The 18,458-nt window shown below is 41.9% G+C and overlaps 2 protein-coding genes across 2 annotated transcripts in view; one reads left to right on the forward strand and one right to left on the reverse strand.

The window, feature by feature from the left end:
• Window positions 1-329: 329 nt before the first annotated feature.
• On the forward strand, window positions 330-11,165 carry LOC109473662 (zinc finger protein 341-like). Its single transcript, XM_019773604.1, has 13 exons — window positions 330-450; window positions 1,867-1,953; window positions 2,660-2,781; window positions 3,533-3,634; window positions 4,361-4,567; window positions 4,966-5,064; window positions 5,595-5,993; window positions 6,628-6,757; window positions 7,332-7,519; window positions 8,470-8,669; window positions 9,133-9,387; window positions 9,673-9,901; window positions 10,489-11,165. Exons 1-13 carry the CDS (start codon window positions 420-422, stop codon window positions 11,113-11,115), a joined length of 2,676 nt encoding a protein of 891 aa, XP_019629163.1. The 5' UTR covers window positions 330-419; the 3' UTR covers window positions 11,116-11,165.
• Window positions 11,166-14,849: 3,684 nt separating this feature from the next.
• LOC109473439 overlaps window positions 14,850-18,458 on the reverse strand; it is a 5,186-nt gene continuing 1,577 nt past the window's right edge. Inside the window, exons 2-3 of the mRNA XM_019773299.1 lie at window positions 15,198-15,395; window positions 14,850-14,853 (exon numbers count right to left, since the gene is read on the reverse strand). Of these exons, the coding sequence (XP_019628858.1) occupies window positions 14,850-14,853; window positions 15,198-15,395 (202 nt within the window). The remainder of the gene's footprint in view (window positions 14,854-15,197; window positions 15,396-18,458) is intronic.

The following is an 18,458-nucleotide window of genomic DNA, read 5'->3' on the forward strand; positions in this document are numbered from 1 at the left end:
CTGTCAAGTTGACAAGGCTTGTTGGCATATTTGTAACGCATACGCACATCAAATGACAATTTTTAGAGCCGTCACATCATCTCTCACATGTGAACAAAAAGAAGAAGAGAAGTTGGTGAATAAAACACTGAGCGTAACGTTATATATATTTTCTCGGGAAGTCACTTCTTCCCGGATAAGGTTTGATCATTTCAAATCATTCATCTTCACAAGAAGGTTAAAAGATTCTACCAAGGAGGTTAGAAATCTTCTTCCCTACTTTTTTGGCCATCAAGAAAGGATCAGAAAGTTCTGAACCAACGGACAAGGACCACCCCACACACTACAACGCTCCAATATTTCCCAGCAAGCTTTGCGTCAGAAGCAATCACAAGGCCATCGCTTGCCCGAGCCAGCCGAGCCAAAACCAAGCGGCAAAGATGGCGCAATCCTTATTTGACGCGCTAACAGGTAAGTTTTTACCAATCTCCTTCGATTCCCCAGTAAAATGTGTTCCTTACGATCATATATTTACGCTTTATGGCAGGTCTTGGGAGCACGGAAAGTGCCCTTGGCAAAAACCCCCATTCCAAGGGGGTGCTGGCACAGCCAACAAAATGGCGATCAAATTTCTCCTTTGTCTACCTCTGCTTCTATTTGCACTTTACTACTGCAACGATCCCGCTCTAAGTTGAATATATAAGTTTAAGTTGGACAATTGGTTGCTTGGGAGGCCGTAGAAAGGCGGTTGGTGAGGATTTGTTAGACATAAAGGTCGCTGTTGGGCCGAGAACAGCCGGGTGTGGCCGTTAATTAGAAAAGCGTCTTTCTTTCGCCGTCCAATCGGAGTTCCGTCCGCAAAACTTTCACGAAAATCAAAGACTTGTCACCCTTCTTCACTTCCCTAAGGTTGTATTACACCAGAGGTTATCGGCAGACGTAACTAATGGCAATTTCTTTGGTTTGGGAAGAACTGAAAAGCTGTTCCTGTTTTTTGAACAAGATGGCTGACGCAGGTCCATCATTCCTGTTTACGGATCAGTCCATTGGCCGAAATTCACGGGGGTGTCAACATACTCTAGTCTAGAAACGCTGCACAACCAAGGAACTTTGAATGGCCTTAGCTCAATAACTGAGCACTTTCAGCATGATTTGTCCAGTACTACTTAAGATGAGATAAATTAACACCAAATACATTTTAGGTAAATCTGCTTGATTTAATGTATTGCATTGTCGTTGTCACTTTTCTGAATTTAGTTTAGGGCATTGACATTGCATGCCGCATGCAATGGTACTAGTACCATTAATGTTGTTATATTCACAGTATGTTTTTCTTTTTCATTTTTTGTGCTGTACTTTTTTCTGTGAAATTATGACACACCAAACGTGTTTCCCTGTTTTAAGTTGTGTATATTACTACCATATCCTACCAAAAAGATTCCTGTCCCCTCCTATTGCAAAATTGAGGCCTGCCTTACTGTTACACATAACTTTTTCAAGTAGACTAGAACTCAAGACGATATGAGCTAGTCGATTTGAGCGAAAATTTTCCTGTGTAAAGAGAAATAATTCAACTCAAGTCACATTCTAATAAAGACGCTTGAGTCATATCCAAACCAGACTGGCCATGGGGGTGCTGAGTCCGCGTGTGTAAACGGGCGAAGTCGACTTGAGCGTCTCTGCATAGTAGTCAGGCAAGACCGAGCCACCAAGTCGACTTGGGGGGAGGGTGGTACAGCGGGAGTGCCAAGTCACTTTGCGGCCCCGTGTGTAAACAGAAATTTTTCAAGTCGACTTAGAAATGGTGTGTGTAAAGCGGGCCTACAATGTCTCAGCAAAAATAAAGGCAGTTACCGTCCTCACCATGTACTTGTATTTATCTTGCAGTGACGATGGACAACCAGACGGCGCTGGCTGTCCAGTCTCTCCTGGACTCCCAGCAGGGCCAGGTGGCTGAACCTGCTGCAGGACCAGGTAATGGCACCACCTGTCTGATGAACTGTAAACTACATCTCTCCTGACACTTTTTTCAGATATACATGTACATTGTACATGTATTTGATTTATTATTTACACTGCAGTAATTTGTATCAACTGTATATGTACTTTTAGTTTTATATTGGAGGGCACTTTTTTGTCCTGCCTACCTACCTTTTTGTACCTTTATATCATCTAAAACCAGCAGTGCACATTGACCATCTGGACTTGAAAAATGTTTAGGTTCAAGTCCAAAAAAACCTAAAAGTCAAGAACTGATTCTGGACTCATTAAAAAAAAACATATCACATACCTCTTTTCTTTCCGAACAATCTAAAACCTTCCATGGTAGATTGCAAAATCTGTGCTGCAAAATGAAAAAAAACATTGCCATCGGGCATCGTCAAGTGTCAGCCTCCATGTTATTTGGCCAAAGTTGTGCCCAAACGAAATGGCAAGGTTGCCAACATGCCATTATGTATATGCCGTGGGTTTAGGTCCAGACTTCTGAGTCTGGAACTGAACCTAAACCTCTGGACTTGAATCCGGACCTAAACCTAAATGTGGGTTTACTAGTACACAGCACTAGTCATTTGTATCAACTGTATATGTAGTGTGTATTATATTGGAGGGCACTTTTTTTGTACATTTATACTATCTATAACCAGCAGTGCACAATGACCAGACAGTGTTTTTGTTGCAGGTGATGATGAAGACGTGTTCCAGTGTGGGAAGTGTAAGAAACAGTTCACCAGCCTGCCCACCTTCATGAGCCACAAGCGGGAACACTGCCAGCCCATGCCCCCGCAACAGCCTGTACGCCAGGTCTGTACATGTATAATGGTGCACACACCAATTTTTCCATGACAGGGGTCCGTGGTAGTGTGTGGTAAAAAGGGGTTTCAATGGTTCATGTTTGAGTTCACATTTCTCATAATCTGCTGCACTGGTTTATGGCTGGAAAGTGTAAGAAGTGGTGTGTTTTGGGTGAAAATTGATCTCGGGGCCTGAGGCTTACAATGTATTTCCGGGTGTCCTTCCACCTTAAGTGCAGTGCTTTGGTTTGACCCAGATATGCATTTTATGCGTTCTGGCTGGGGGTGCTGTTGCTATGCCTCACGTGACGGGCTATTGTGTTAATCTCAGTGTTAGGATTTTCTCTATACTTTCCTTGATACACATGAAATACATTAAGTTTCCGACAGAATGAGTCATTTTGGTGGCTAAATTATGGGTGATGAGTTGAATTGCATGTGAAAATGGCCGATTTTCGGCATCATTTTTCATAAAAAAATTATTTTTACCCCTAAAATTGACTAAAATCTGAGAGGTTAAAGAAATTGAAATTCTATATTGTTCTCGTAGCTAGAGTTCATTTGCAAACACAGTGTTTTAGCTTAAGAATTATTTCCTGAATGCAGATTTAGTGCAGGTAAAATTGGAGCTGTGCAGGTATTTCTGATGTCTACCTGCACCTAACCTGCACTTGCCACGTCCCCCATGTACTGTTTTTTTAGATATACATGTATATACGTAATGATATACATATAATATTTACCTTTTTTTTATCACACAGGTGGTTCCTCCCCCAGGGTCCAACCCTAACCAGAGCGCCTTCACGACGTCCCTCCCCCACCACGGGCTGAACAGGCAGCCTGTCAGCATGGTCAGCAACATGGTAAGGGTACTTAGCTTGAATGGGGAACAATAAAACTGTCATTAGGCCACAGCAGGTAAATTTTATGGATGACATCCTCCGCAGACTCCAAATCTAATGCGAGCGGCCAAAAAAAAAACAAGGTGGGCCAAAAAAAAAACAAGGTTCCTAGATTTTAAAATTTTGACTCAATCATTGTACAAAATTATTACAAATGGTTTTGATTCAGTAGGAATATCACATATACATAGCCAGCATCGCATATCACTGCATCAAAGTATTAGAAACAAAACATTAATTCAGAGCCTTTTCTTGTCTCCTCTCTTGAGCTATCTGCCATCCACGTTCCGGCATGGCAACAGACACCTTTGCCCATTTTTGGCATGTTGACCACTGTCAGAAGGCAACAAAATTTCTTGTTTTTTTCCAAAATCAGGCGAAAATTAATGTGCGTGCTGATGTGGCCTTAGCTTGAAAGGGGAACAACAAAACCCGTCATTATATCACATTTGGTATTTCTGAAAAGTGGCATCCTATACTTAGTTTGCTAGTCAATCTTGTTTAGAGCACTGCCAGCTGTTTGAAGTTGCGACTAGCACCTAGCGTCGACAAATTGGCCACTGCCATTTTCCTACTCCCCACTGCTGCAATGACCTAACCATGGGGGACACTGACAGGAAGTTAGGTCAAAGGTCCCAAAAAGGTTATCTAATTTCCTGTTTTCAAACTTGGAACTGTACCTTTCAGACTCCTGTGCCGGCGGTGGCAGCGGCTTACAGCGCAGTGCCCCCCTCCCCCCTGGCGCACATGAGCCAGAACATGGTGCTGAACGCTGATGAGATCCTGATGACCACCCTGTCCAGTATGGACCAGACCATGACCATCCAGACCAGTCCCAACCAGTCCATGCACAGCGGCAACGTCCAGGTGTCTGGACCCTTCATGCAGGCTCAGGTCAGGAGAACGGATCAAACTATTGGTCTTTGATAGTCTGATATGTATAGAGCAATCCCTCTCCTAATCTCCAAGCACATCTTTTTGTGGCTACAAAGACAGAATGAAATTGGCCAGGCTGTATCCATTGACCAGGTACATAGTTACCATTTTGCCACCAAAAGATCTGCTTGGAAATTATCCCTCTTCCTCTTCAGGATCAAAAGGTTTGGATTTCAACTTCTAGTCTCAGCCTAGATGTTGACATGGAACCCATAATATAAAAAGTTATACAAACATTGTACTTTGAGCTTGTGATAGAGACCACTACACGTAAACTGTTCAACTTACTACATGTGTTCTTTCATCCTGTACGTCATTGGTTCATAGTTGCTGTAACATACCTGCTGTTCCCCCAGGTAGCCCCACCCCGCCCCATGCCGACCACCAGTATGCAGGGGATGAACAATGTAAACACTGCTGTCCTGACCACCACCATCCCAGGACAGACCTTCCAGGTACTCAGAGATCCTACTTTAGTACCTGAAGTAGTGCCATTACAATGTATAAGGTCAATGACCTGAACCAGACGTCTGTCACCTTGGTAGCTAGTGTTGGATTACATGTACGTCATGTTGCAATTTTATAGCAGGAGGGATTTAGACTCCTGTCACCATATAATATTATATGAATGTGTTTGAGCAAGAATTAACAGAGCAGACTACATGCGAAGGTAAACAATTTTGCCGCTCATGACAGCCAAAATTTGCCCAATCCGTCATATTTGTCGGACAAAAATCCATGCATGTAAACTGTAAAGTTTATGGGCAGATTCATTGCTATAGTACTTTTCTTTAGAAATGAAAAGTAGTTTTTGTTGACATTCTATTTTTATTTTATCTTATATGGTGCATCCAAAAATTTTTTGTGCACCCAATTTTGTAGGTTGGCGCACCTATTCCCAAAAAATGAATTTCGAGCCCTGTAGTAGTACCTTTATCTTGTAGTCACACTCACAGCATGTCTCGTGCGATCTGTTGGTGCACAGGTACAACCAGTGACAGTCCGCGTTGCAGAGCCTCAACAACAACAACAACAACAGGTCATGATGCCACAGCAGCCCGTACCCATGCGAGCGTCGCCCGCGAAAAACCCCCAACAAGCTCCCAACAACAACAACATCAACATCATCACCGACGTACAGATCCAGAACGTCACGCAGGCCGCCGCGCCCAAACGACGCGCCAAGTCGGGCGGGGGCAACCAGGGCGCGGGGAAGAAGCAGGGGAAGTTGAAGTGCACTTACTGCGACAAGATGTTCTCCAAGAACTTTGACCTGCAGCAGCACATCCGCAGCCACACGGGAGAGAAGCCCTTCCAGTGTATCGTCTGCGGGCGGGCGTTTGCACAAAAGTCTAACGTGAAGAAACACATGCAAACACACAAGGTAGACACTAGTTTTCTAGTCGCTGTATTCTTCAATTTCCAAAATACAGGGACCAGATGGATGTTACAGTGGTGGGGTCGAATTACATTATGTAGCAAGTGGCAGGGCAGAGTTAGAGGGCTAAGAGGGATCTGGCGAATATACATACTTTCCTAAGATAACTGAGATAAACCGGATAGTGAGTGAGTGAGTGTCAGTGTAAAAGCGTAAATTCATTTACTTTCGGTTTGGTTTTACTTTGTGCTCGAAGGGAAAGGGACGGGCTCAGAGTATGTGTTTAAATATTGTTAACAGTTATACCAGGGTACTAAGTACTTTTATCTTTTTGACCTGTACTGTATTCCCCAGATTTTTTTGCTTCCAAGTATACACATTCAAGATAATACAGGGCTTAAAAGTGCACCCAAATTTAGAGCTGTGCACCCAATTTTTTTTGCACCCAAATTTTTTCATAGGTTTATGTATGTAAAAAGTGTCAGAAAAATAATAAAATCATTGTTATGGTACATTTCTTTAGAAATGAAACAATTACTTTTTACTGACTTCTACTTATTCCATCTTATATGGTGCACCTATTCAGAAAAAATGAATTTTGAGCCCTGTAATACTATCTGTTCTGTCAATTTGTCTTTAGGTGTGGCCTTCAGGCACAGCCTGTACCCTCCCCAAGAACCCCATCATCGTGGAGAAGGCCGTGGAGGATCAGAACGGGGAGTCTGTGGTGGATACTGCAGAGGACGTTGGGAACACCCACCCAGAACAAGGTAAGTTCCAGTGGTGCATGGGAACTGTACATCGGGTATAGGGTGAGAAACAGACTTCTCTGCGTATGAGGGAGCTTTGTGGGCATAAGCCTCAAGAGCCAAACCTCTGGATGTAAAAGAACCCAGCACACTGAAGAAAAGTAGCGAAGCTGTAGCAAAGATGCTTGTACTATAGCTACTAGAAAAAGCATAGCGCTCAGTTCACCTCAGTTGAGGATGACTTCACTTTTAAATTTTACTTTATTTATCTAACCAGTAATTACAGCTTTTCAGGTAATCCCGGATGTACATAAAAGTACACACAACAAATACACAGTACATAAACAATTAGTAAATACAACATCCTAAACATCAACTAGATCAAGTTCTGTTCCTAATGATCTGTTTAAAAGTCCTGAGGCTAAGGAGTTGTCATTGATGTAGCGGAAGAGTGTTCCACAGGTAACGACCATAGTACTGTAGACTGCTCCGGTACACAGTGACTCTTGCTGGTGGACAGAAGAGTAGGTGAGGGTCGTAGTCCCTAAGACGCTTTAACTTGACTCAGCTGTACCTAAATTTTCTACACACACAGTGGAGAAAGGAGGTGGAGACATGGGTGCCGACAATTCCAAGGACAGCGACCATTCCAAAGATGGGACAGCAGACCCCGATGAGATCAAAGTCATCATCAACAACTCGTACCAGTGCCACTACTGCCAGGCCACCTTCAAGACCTACTTCCAGCTGAAATCCCACATGACAGAACACAAGAACCAGCAGGTGGGGATTTCAACAGTACAGTCTACATGATTTTGAAAATAAAAACAAGACATTTTGTTGCCTTCTGACAGTGGTCAACATGCCGAAAACGGGCAAAGATGTCTGTTGCCATGCCGGAACATGTATAGTAGAGAACATGTATCAATTTGAAGAGAGGAGATAAGGCTCTGATTTATTCTCTTGTCTTTTACTTTGATGCAGTGAAGGATTGCATTCCTTTTTCTATGTGATGGTGGCTGTGTATGTGTGATATCCCCACTAAATCAAAACCATCTGTACAATGATTGAAAACTTGTTTTTCAAAGTTGTCTCAGTGACAAAATTAATGGTTGTTATAATAGTTGTCAGTAAGGCCACACCAATTTAATTTCTTGGTTAACGGATTCGCCGCTTCATTTTTTTCTGATTTGCAAATAAAAATAAAAATTTAGAATCAACTGCAAACTACTCATATTTTGCCCTGAACAGTTGAAAACAGTCCTTTTCATCCTAGTTGTTACAGTTATTCCATCTTTTAATGCAATGGTATCATTAAAAGTTCAAAATTTACTGTTTAAATTTTGAACGAGCATGGTGTGTTGACTTCATGGCTCCTATCATACCATTTTGGGCCATAATAGGATGCCTAGGCCTGTTTTTATTTTTATTTTTTTTTCGCCCGCCCGCTCCATTATTTTTCTTGAAAAATCCGTTAACCAAGAAATTAAATTGGTGTGGCCTAAACTTACCCAATAAATGTACAATTTTCTTGTTCAAAAAAGTTTATGATGTCAAAATTTGAAAAAAAAGTACAATCTACATGTATCTGTAAGTGTCCCAATACATGGACCAGATGGCTGTCACCATGGTAACTGTAGTATGATCGAGAGAGGTTATTGAATTGATTTAAGGGATCTGAGTATACACACACATTTTCCTAAGCTAACTTAGATGTTTTTACCCATCCATAGGTTTACAAGTGTATCACTAAGTCCTGTGGCAGCATGTTCCATGACCTGGAGGCATTCCTGGAGCACACCAAGTCTCACGAGGAGGAGATGACCTATCGCTGCCACATGTGTAACAAACAGTTCCCTTCTCTGTACGAGCTGGGTGTCCACCAGTACTCCCACAGTCTCTACCCCAACCAGGGGCCACGTCCAGGACCCAGGTACATTCTTATTATGTTTACCGAAGGAAAACATATTGTTATGGCTTCACCACACCACAAAGTGGGTTTTGGTGAAACATATTGCTTTCTCTCATGTTTCTTCTTCTCCTCCTTTTCCTGTCATTTCGCTAAATGGATTCAATTTCTTCATTTTTGGGCCAAATGACATCAAATTTGGCTCCCGAGCAAATGTTGGCCATTCTTGTTTTTGCTCTGTTTCCTCTTCTTCTCCAAACCAATAAGGTCAATGACCTGAACCAGACGTCTGTCACCATGGTAACTAGTGTTGGGTTACATCATGTTGCAATTTTATAGCAGGAGGGATTTAGACTCCTGTCTGTCGTGACCATATATGTGAATGTGTTTGTGTTAGAATTAACTTCAAGCTTGTCTTGTAGTGTGAAAATCAATGCACGTGTTTTAAATTTGGAAAAATATATATTTGTACATTTGTATTGTACAGGTACTTCCGTTGTCCTAAGTGCATGAACAAGTACGCATCCCCCGAAGCGCTAGACCACCATCTGGCCACGTCCAGCCACAACTACTCCTGCCCGCACTGTGAGAAGGTGTTCCCCTGCGAGCGGTACCTCCGCCGCCACCTCCCCACGCACGGCACCATGGGAGATCACGTCTGCAACGTGTGCGAGAAGCGGTTCAAGACGGAGCACTACCTGAAGATGCACGTGCTCATCCACACCGGCGAGAAACCCTACAGGTGTGTGTCGTTCTTTATAATTATGTCAACCTTCGCAGAAGGAAAACATATAGTTTTTGCTCTGTTTCTTCTTGCTCTTCTTCTTCCTCTTTTTCTTCTCCAAACAAATAAGGTCAATGACCTGAACCAGACGTCTGTCACCATGGTAATGAGTGTTGCATTTGTTGCAATTTTGTAGTAGGAGGGATTTAGACTCCTGTCTGACTCGAAAGCTCCCCAGTGTAGCTGAACTTTTGTTGTGTGTTGCCATATATAAATATTTTGTCAAAACCATTGCCACCACAGCTGCTCACAGTGCAACGCGACCTTCAACCGAAAGGACAAGCTGAAACGTCACATGCTCATCCACGACCCGGTGAAGAAGTACAAGTGTCCGTTCAAGACCCACACGGGGTGCACCAAGGAGTTCAACCGGCCCGACAAGCTGAAGGCTCACATCATCTCCCACTCAGGCATCAAGCCCTTCAAGTGTAAAGACTGTGGCAAGTCCTTCAGCAGAAAACCACACTTACAGGTGGGCAACCTTGCTTGTCAGTTTCTCTGATGTTTTGCAGTACTACGAGAGATGGATGAGAGATAACTTGGCAGAGTCCATTTTGCATGCTTTTTCTTTCAAGAGTTTGTTCCTAGAAATCCTAATGACAAAGACTTAATTGTGTTGAGTGAGTTCAACATTTTTTGGGCTGGAAATTGCAGTTCAAACCTGTTTCAGATCCAACCAGGGCTTGAAATTAAGTTTTCCTCTTAATCTTATTGTCCCAGCACTGACCCAAAAAGCACTGACCCGAGGTTGAACTGTCCGAACCTGTTCTTTGGGAAGTATGTATGATGACAACAAGTTGAAGTCAACTTTATTTTCCTTACATTCTGATGTCCATGTGCGCTATCTAGACAAGAAATTTGGGGGGGCTTTTCTGAGCCAAAAGGCGGGACACGTGCCTGATCGACAAAAATAGGGCTGACATTCTGATGTTATTTTTCTATTGTCCCAAAAGTGACTTTTCAGTTGTCCTAGCCTGAATGTTTGTGGTCTGTGGCCATTGGGACACTGTTAATTTCGAACTTTCATACTAAATGTCTCTTGTTTGTTCATTCATTCAGGAGCACGAGCGCATGCACTCGGACAACTACCCCATCCGCTGCAACACCTGCAGGAAAGGTTTCGCACGCGAGAAGTACCTCCGCGACCACCGCTGTCGACCCGAGGGTAGCGAGGACGACGTGGTCGTCTCGAAAAGCAAGCACGGCCGTACGCGGAAGCTCACGGCCGCCATGAAGGAGGCGGTTGGAAATCGGAGAAAAAGGGGTGTGGGTCGCCCGCGGAAAAACCACAGCTCGAAAAACGGAGACGCCAACACAGACTTAGACATCATCAAAGCTCACTTGCAAAGCGAAGGAGGGGGCGATGCCTGCCAGAGCGCCGTACGAAACGAAACGGAAGGCGTAGAAGGAAACGTCCCGCTACAACAGATCCAAACGAACCAACAGACCGCGAACTCTCAGCCCGACGCAGGCGACGCACACCTTCAGGAAACCGTAGTGCCCTCAGGGATAGGGATATCTACACCGTCGGGGATGGTGCAGACTTTTGTGGCGAGCGACAATAGTGTGGTGCAGATCAACATGGGGGGTGCGGAGGTGCTACAACCCACACAAGCCTTCATCGTCACACACCTGAACTTGGCACCCGGGGAGGACGGTGTGTTAGAGGCCACCAATCAATGCTAGTAGTCCGTGAATAGTTTCATCTGGCCACACCAATTTAATTTGTTGTTTCTTGAATATTTAAAAAAAAATGAAGCGACAAGGAAAAAAAAAAACAGGCCAAGGCACCCCATGAAGGCCTGAAATGTTACAATATGAGCCATGAAGTCAACATACCAGGCTGGTTTATAATTAAAACAATAGATTTTGAACTTTTAATAAAACAAAGTTGCATTGTTACATTGAAAAACTTTAACAACTAGGAAGAAAAGGACTTTCTTCAACCGTTGGGGCCAAAATATGTCTTTCATTGAGCATTTTGCAGTTGATTCAGAACTCAAAATCTTTTTTTTTGCAAATCACAAAAAAATGGATAGGGCAAATCCGAGAAGCAACAAATTAAATTGGTGTGGCCTCAGGTTGGTAAGTCACTGAGTAAAGAGACTCTTTTTACACAACCGAGTCTTTTATTCAGCCGGCGTTTCGGTGACCGTCTGTCACCTTCCTCAAGGCAATTCTGACTGGTTCACATTGTACAGCACAGGTGTCGCTGCTACAGATGCATTCCCAGGAAGATGACAGACAGTCACCAAAACGTCGGCAGAGTAAAAGACTTGGTTGTGTAAAAAGAGTCTCTTTACTCAATGCTAGGTGTGTATGAATACTCTGTATATAAAAAAAGACTTTGTTGCTGGAGTTGTATGTATAAAGTTGTGTCACAACTTAGAAGTTTTGAATTATCAATCATGTACAGGAGGTAATTGTGCCATTGACTTAGTGATGACATTTGTGTCGTTTGTAGACCCTGGGGAATTTTACAATGTACAATATTTGCCAAATCCCGAATGTGTACATAAGGCCATACCAATTTAATTTGTTGGTTCTCGGATTTTTGTAGAAAAAATATGAAGCGACGGCGAAAAATAAAAAACAGGTCTAAGCATCCTATTAATTATAGCCCCAAACACAACGATTGGAGCCATGAAGTCAGCACAACAGGCTGGGTTAATATTTGAACAATGAATATTGAACTTTTAATCAAACCAATGTATTGATAGATGGAAAAACTGTAACAACTAGAAAGAAAAATATGAGCATTTTTTAGTTGATTCAGAACTAGAATCTTTTTTTTTGCAAATCAGAAAAAAATAAAGAGGCAAATCCGAGAACCAACAAATTGAATTGGTGTGGCCTTATTTGCCAAATCCTGAATGTGTACATAATGTATACACACTGGGTAACTGCCAGATGGCCAATTTTTAATTGCATTTTTTCTACTGTTTGTTGCACTGTTTTTTTTTACTAAGTTGTAAACTAGGATCACAGTGGGCCAAACCAAGTAGTAATACAGTCCATATAATGATCTAAAAATAATAAAAAAACAGCTGAATCTACATTTCAGAAGATGTTATTGAAGTTTTCCTTTATTCATGGAGGAAGCTTGTCCAGAATCCTCACAGAAGGTTATGTTTAGTGCTGTGTACCAGTTCGCTGGACCGGTTCTGGAAAATGTTTAGGTTCAATTTAAAAAAAAAACCCTAAAAGTCAAGAACCAATTCCGGACTTATTACAAAAAAAAAAAAAAGCATGTCACATACCCCTTTTCTTTCCAAACCACCTAAAACCTTCCATAGATTGCAAAATCTATGCTGCAAAATGAAGAAAACATTGCCATTGGGCATCGTCAAGTGTCGGCCACAGTTTTGCCCATACAACATTGCAAGGTTGCAAGCAATTTTGTATATGCCATGGGTTTAGGTCCGGACTTACGAGTCTGGAACTGAACCTAAACCTCTGGACTTGAATCTGGACCTGAACCTAAATGTGGGTTTAGGTACTAAAAGTACACAGCACTAAACATGTTTAACATTGATTTGTATTCTGTGTAACTGACTTGACATCCATTGACCTACATCTGTATAGCTTACATGTCTTTTGATTTTGGTAAAATCAAGGAAGTTAAAAATCTAAATTTCCTTTTTTTGGTGCATTGAAATGCTGGTTGACTGCAAGATATGGTAATGTAAGAGGGGTTGAAAAAATTGAACTGTTCATTGATATCAAATGTATACAAGAAAACGACACCCAAGACCAATTAAGCTTGACAAGCAAAGTGGTTTATTTTCAATAAATTATATATTTGTAAAACAAAAGAAACTTATATTAGACTTGCGTTATTTAAACCAACTGAATAGTTATACCTGAGGTCTCCCTCATATTCATGTATAACAATCTTATAATCTTATATAAATAACAAAAACAACCTGCTATATAAATAATAAAAACAACTTCCTATATAAATAACAATTTCCTACTTGCAAAATATTCTAAACACAAGTTGTACTCGTACTGGCCTGTTATGTAAACTTCTGGAACATTTCTACTTAAATTTCAAGAAAATTTCTACTTAAATACTGGAACATTTCTACTTAAACGTCTAGAACATATCCTATTTAAACTTCTAGAAGATATTCTACTTAAACTTCTAGAAATTTATACTCAAATGTCTAGAACATTTCTACCTCAACTTCAAGATCATTTCTACTTGTACTTCTATGACATTCCTATTTAAACTTCTGGAAGATTTTAACTTAAACTTCTAAAACATTTCTCCTTAAAACTTTTGGAACATTTCTACTTAAAACTTCTAGAACTTTTATACTTTATACCCCTACTTGACTAAGTATCACTAAACGAAATGAAATTCGTGCGTTGTAGTCAGCTCCAAAAGGGAGGTTTGGACATTATGTTTGTACTAGGTTGCTGTAGGTGTACCCTGGGTGCCAAACTAGTATCGGGCCGTTAGCCGTTTTCCTTCGGTAGCCAAGAGCCCTTCGCCCGCCTATCTAAATTACCGCTACGGGGAGTTGAGCCCGAGGGGAATGGCCAAATTTCCCTCTGGCTAGTTTGGCATCCAGGGTACTGTAGGTGATGTGCCGGTTAGCCGGTTGGTTTGATAGAAGCTGCCCTGAGCAATATTATGTTGAGGTGGCCCCATCACTTCTTCGGAAATCTGCCGCGTTAATGTTATAAAACGCCGCCGGGTTGGGGATTCCTGTGTTGCCGCCTGAACGGTAGGATCTTCCGTAGAGACAACAGAGACTGTCCCCGTGTCGACCTTCTGTTTAGCCTGCAGATAAATGAACGACATGAACAACGTCAGACACTGGATCAGGCCATGTTGATTTGATTATATGGATGACATCAGCGCGCGCATGAATTTTCAACCATACTGTAAATCGTACAAAACAGTCGCAAAATTAAGAAAATATAGACCGCCGTGAGTTAAAAAAAAGATTGGAAAACGATACCAATGTCGTAGAATGCCAAAATCAAACAAAAAAGACGAAAATATGTAAAGAAATGAATTTGAAGAGTAGATTATTCGCCATACCATACTCTGTGTCATTTGTTCAACCTTCATGTCCACGTAGATTTCATAATGAAAGCAACTTTTTTTTTTTCCAAACTTTTTTTATTCTCACGCTCGCATCAGTTTTGGGGTTCCCAGAGGATGTCATCCATATAATCAAATCAACATGGCCTCAAGGGTAACATTCCTGCAAAAACTCCAAGTTTGGACATCGGTATTATGATGATGATTCTCAAGAGGCCGTTACACCATGTTTGTGCGTTTTATCACCCGATGTCATTTGCATCTACGTAGGGTCTGGCTTATGAAAAGATTGCAACGAGTATAAAGATTAATAAGTCCTTCCAAAAGCCCACGAGTAAGGACAAGATAGTTTCGCTGATTCTTATCTGTATCAAACAATGAACGTTTGGGGGTTACTGAGGACAAGGTTAGACATGTTGTTGTATGAGTGTTCAGTAAAATAATCTAGTTGTAAACAAGAAATGTATGTGAAGTAGTTGTGAATATTTTGTTTTACTTGCTGTAAATGTTTGTGCTGATTTTGTGCATATGTCTGTCACTTCCGGATCCTCCCAGCACATTTTGACCTCCAATTTAACCTTCCTGTCAATCTGTGGTTACAGCATTCCCCCTCACTTCCTGTGATTCTGGTGTACTCAAGTGCGGGAATGCTACACTCCGTAGAAAAAATACAATGTTGAGAGCACATGTACAGTATTGCTTTTTATACCTTAGTGACGCTGGTGTGTTTTCTTGCCGTCCACTGCTCTCTACTGAACTGTTGGTGCTGTCAGCCTCGGATGAGACAGCTGCTGCATTGCTGTTGCTGTCCGATGAGACAGCTGCTATCCTCGGGAGGTCCTGCTCCTCCAGGCTTCTCTTGAAGATGATGAGGTCGCTGGTTTGACACTGACGGCTCCACGGAGGCCTGAAGTTTACAGATAAAGATAGCATATGATTAAACCCCTGTCACAAATAGCCGTAAATATAAATGTGGTCTCTCGAACACTGACGAACTCCCCCAACAAAAGGCATCCAATGCGATTTCAGGGCAGCAAAACTGGAAATATTCTGAATAAGGCAATCTTTGTGATGTTGACACATACTGCTTCACATTAGTACATTTGAATCAGTATTTCATACTTTGGGCATTTAAAACTGCATAAACAAGTTCCAAGATGAGTCCTTTATTTTCTGTGTGGTACCCTAAAAATCAACCCAGGCAGCCCTACCTGTAACCATACTTTCCGTCAGAATTTTAGGAATTTTTGCTCCATGTGGGTCAATATAACGTTACATTGGGATAGTGTGCAGATAAATGATCAAAATATTAAATGGTTTCGAAAAATCGGGTTTCCGAGACCTGCACTGGATGCACTCAAATTTAACTCAAATTTGATTCGATTCATATAGAAAGGTAAGATATGGTCTAAATATGGCCAGACTGCTCCTGAACTTCAGCCAACTGCCTTAGTTGGTCGGGGGGAAGATTCTGGTGCTTTAGAAGATACAAGTTTGCCAGTACTATCAGATAGGTCTATACTATCTAAAGGTCACACATTCTCTTCTTTATCTGCTTCTCTAGGTTTATCTCAGGCTTGTAGTACTGTACATGCTGGTGCTGCGGGAAGACATCATGTATCCGCTGTAGAATATGAGTGTCTTCTGTAAGGCTCTGTTGATTTGATTTTATGGAACACATTCGCGCGCGCATGAATTTTCGGCTGTTTCCAATCAAAAAAATTCAACCATAATGTAAACCGTACAAGACAGTTGCAAAATGAGCAAATATATACCGTAGGTTGAAAATATTGGAAAACGATACCAATGTCGTAGAATTCCAAACTCAAACGAAAAAGACGAAAAAAATGAATTTGAAGAGTAGATTATTCGCCAAACCATACTCTGTGTCATTTGTTCAACCTTCAAAACCACGTAGATTACATATAATGAAAGCAATGTTTTTTTAAACTTTTCTTTCATTCGCACGCTCGCATCAGTTTTGGGGTTCCCAGACGATGTCATCCATATAATCAGATCAACATGGCCTAAACCCTATTAAAGATTATATTTCCTGTATTGTTGCCAAATTGTTGATGACGTAATCTGGCGATGACGTAAAGGACGATGAATGACCTTTTCGCGTCCGCCATAAACTGTGTTACGTCACAGCTGTTTTATGGAAGCTGACTTTCAACATAAGGCCACACACAGCAAGTAAGGCCATGTTGATTTGATTATATGGATGACATCCGCGCGCGCATAAATTATTAGCCGTTTCCAAAAAAAAAAGAGAAACGTTTTCAACCATAGTGTAAATCGTACAAAACAGTTGCAAAATGAGAAAATATATACCGTAAGTTGCAATAAAAATATTGGAAAACAATATTAATGTCGTATAATACCAAAATCAAATGAAAAGACGGAAATGTAAAAAAAAATCAATTTGAAGAGTAGAGAAAAGTGCCTTTCCCAAGGGCACAAGATCGGTGACCAGGTGGGGTTCGAATCCGAGACCTCTTGGTTCCGAGCCGAAGATGGCTGCTACCGCGACGCCACACGACCCCACTTTGCTTGTGCGGGGGAAGAAGTTGGAACGTGTGGTATGTGTCTTTGTTCCCTGCGGTGGCAGGTTGTTTATGAGGTGCCGACAGCGCGCACGATAAAGGCACCGTGACCTTCACCCCAGGACCCTACAGTCAGCACTTGTCAGTTAACGGTTTGTCAGCTGTACGTTACGCGGGGTTCTACTAAAGGTATCCAATGCAATTTCAGGGCGGCAAAACTGGAAATATTCTGAATAAGGCAATGTGTATGATATTGACACATACTGTCCCACATTAGCACATTTAAAAAAATCAATATTTCATACTTTAGGCATTTAAAACTGCAGAGGCAAGCTCAAAGATTAGTCCTTTATTTTCTGGGTGGTACCCTAAAATCAGCCCAGGGCCCTCCTAGTAACCATTTTCTGTCGGAATTTGGGAATTTTTGCTCCATGAATGTCAACATACATTGGGACAGTGTTGTTTCAACTTAGATAAGTGTAGATAAGTGACTAAAATATTGTCTTTGAAAAATCTGATTTCCATGCCCTAAAAACTGCACTGGATGCCTTTAAAGGATGGCTTTTGTGTATGGTGACCGTTTTACATCTTGAGTCTGTACGTGGGGTACGTGTAGTACGGATGACACATGACCAGTCACCAGCCCGCACCTGGTTCTCGTCTGTCCGTCTGCGGGACCAGCCGGAAACGGACCACATGACGTAATCTGACGCAACACCAATAAACACTAGGTTTCATTTAGGCCACAGCAAGTAATTTTTATGGATGACATTAATTTTCGCCTGATTTTCGAAAAAAAAAAATTTGTTGCCCTCTGACAGTGGTCAACATGACGAAAATGGGCAAACATATCTGTTGCCATGCCGAAACGTGAAGAAACTATGAAGACAGGAGACAAGAAAAGACTCTGATTTAAAGTTTTGTTTCTTACTTTGATGCAGTGATATGTGATGTTGGCTGTGTATATGTGATGTTCTCACTGAATCAAAGCCATTAGTACAATTATTTTGTTAAAATTTGAGAATGTAGGAACCTTGTTTTTTCGGCCCGCCTTTTTTTCGCCCACTCGCATTAGATTTAGAGTCTGCGGAGGATGTCATCCATAAAATTTACTTGCAGTGGCCTTAGCCTGGTGGCCGGTCTGGACCATCTTAGGCTCCCGGTACTGGGAGCGTTGCCCATCCGCCCAGGTACATTCGCACACGCCGGGGCTTTTACGGGGTAGGTTTCAGTCACATCGAAGCATACCCGCTAGTGATGACACAAAATGGCTCATGCTCGATAAGGGTTGATGCCTTCGTGGACTGTTTTGATCTGCCTTTCTGGACTGCACAAAATTCTTCTTAGGTCAAAATTTTGGACAGCTCTTACTGACATGCGTAGGCAAAAATAATTTGTATGTTTCGCACCCCCCCCCCCCCGGT

This window comes from Branchiostoma belcheri, unplaced genomic scaffold, assembly GCF_001625305.1.
Source record: "Branchiostoma belcheri isolate BF01 breed outbred unplaced genomic scaffold, Haploidv18h27 scaffold3, whole genome shotgun sequence".
NCBI classification, from domain to species: domain Eukaryota; kingdom Metazoa; phylum Chordata; class Leptocardii; order Amphioxiformes; family Branchiostomatidae; genus Branchiostoma; species Branchiostoma belcheri.

What these genes read in the sequence shown, in the direction of transcription:
- LOC109473662 (XM_019773604.1), top strand. Translation starts at nt 420, where the DNA reads ATGGCGCAATCCTTATTTGACGCGCTAACAG. An exon ending in CGCAACAGCCTGTACGCCAG is followed by an intron (nt 2,782 to 3,532) that starts GTCTGTACATGT and finishes TTTATCACACAG; the next exon opens with GTGGTTCCTCCCCCAGGGTC. An exon ending in GGGCCACGTCCAGGACCCAG is followed by an intron (nt 8,670 to 9,132) that starts GTACATTCTTAT and finishes TGTATTGTACAG; the next exon opens with GTACTTCCGTTGTCCTAAGT.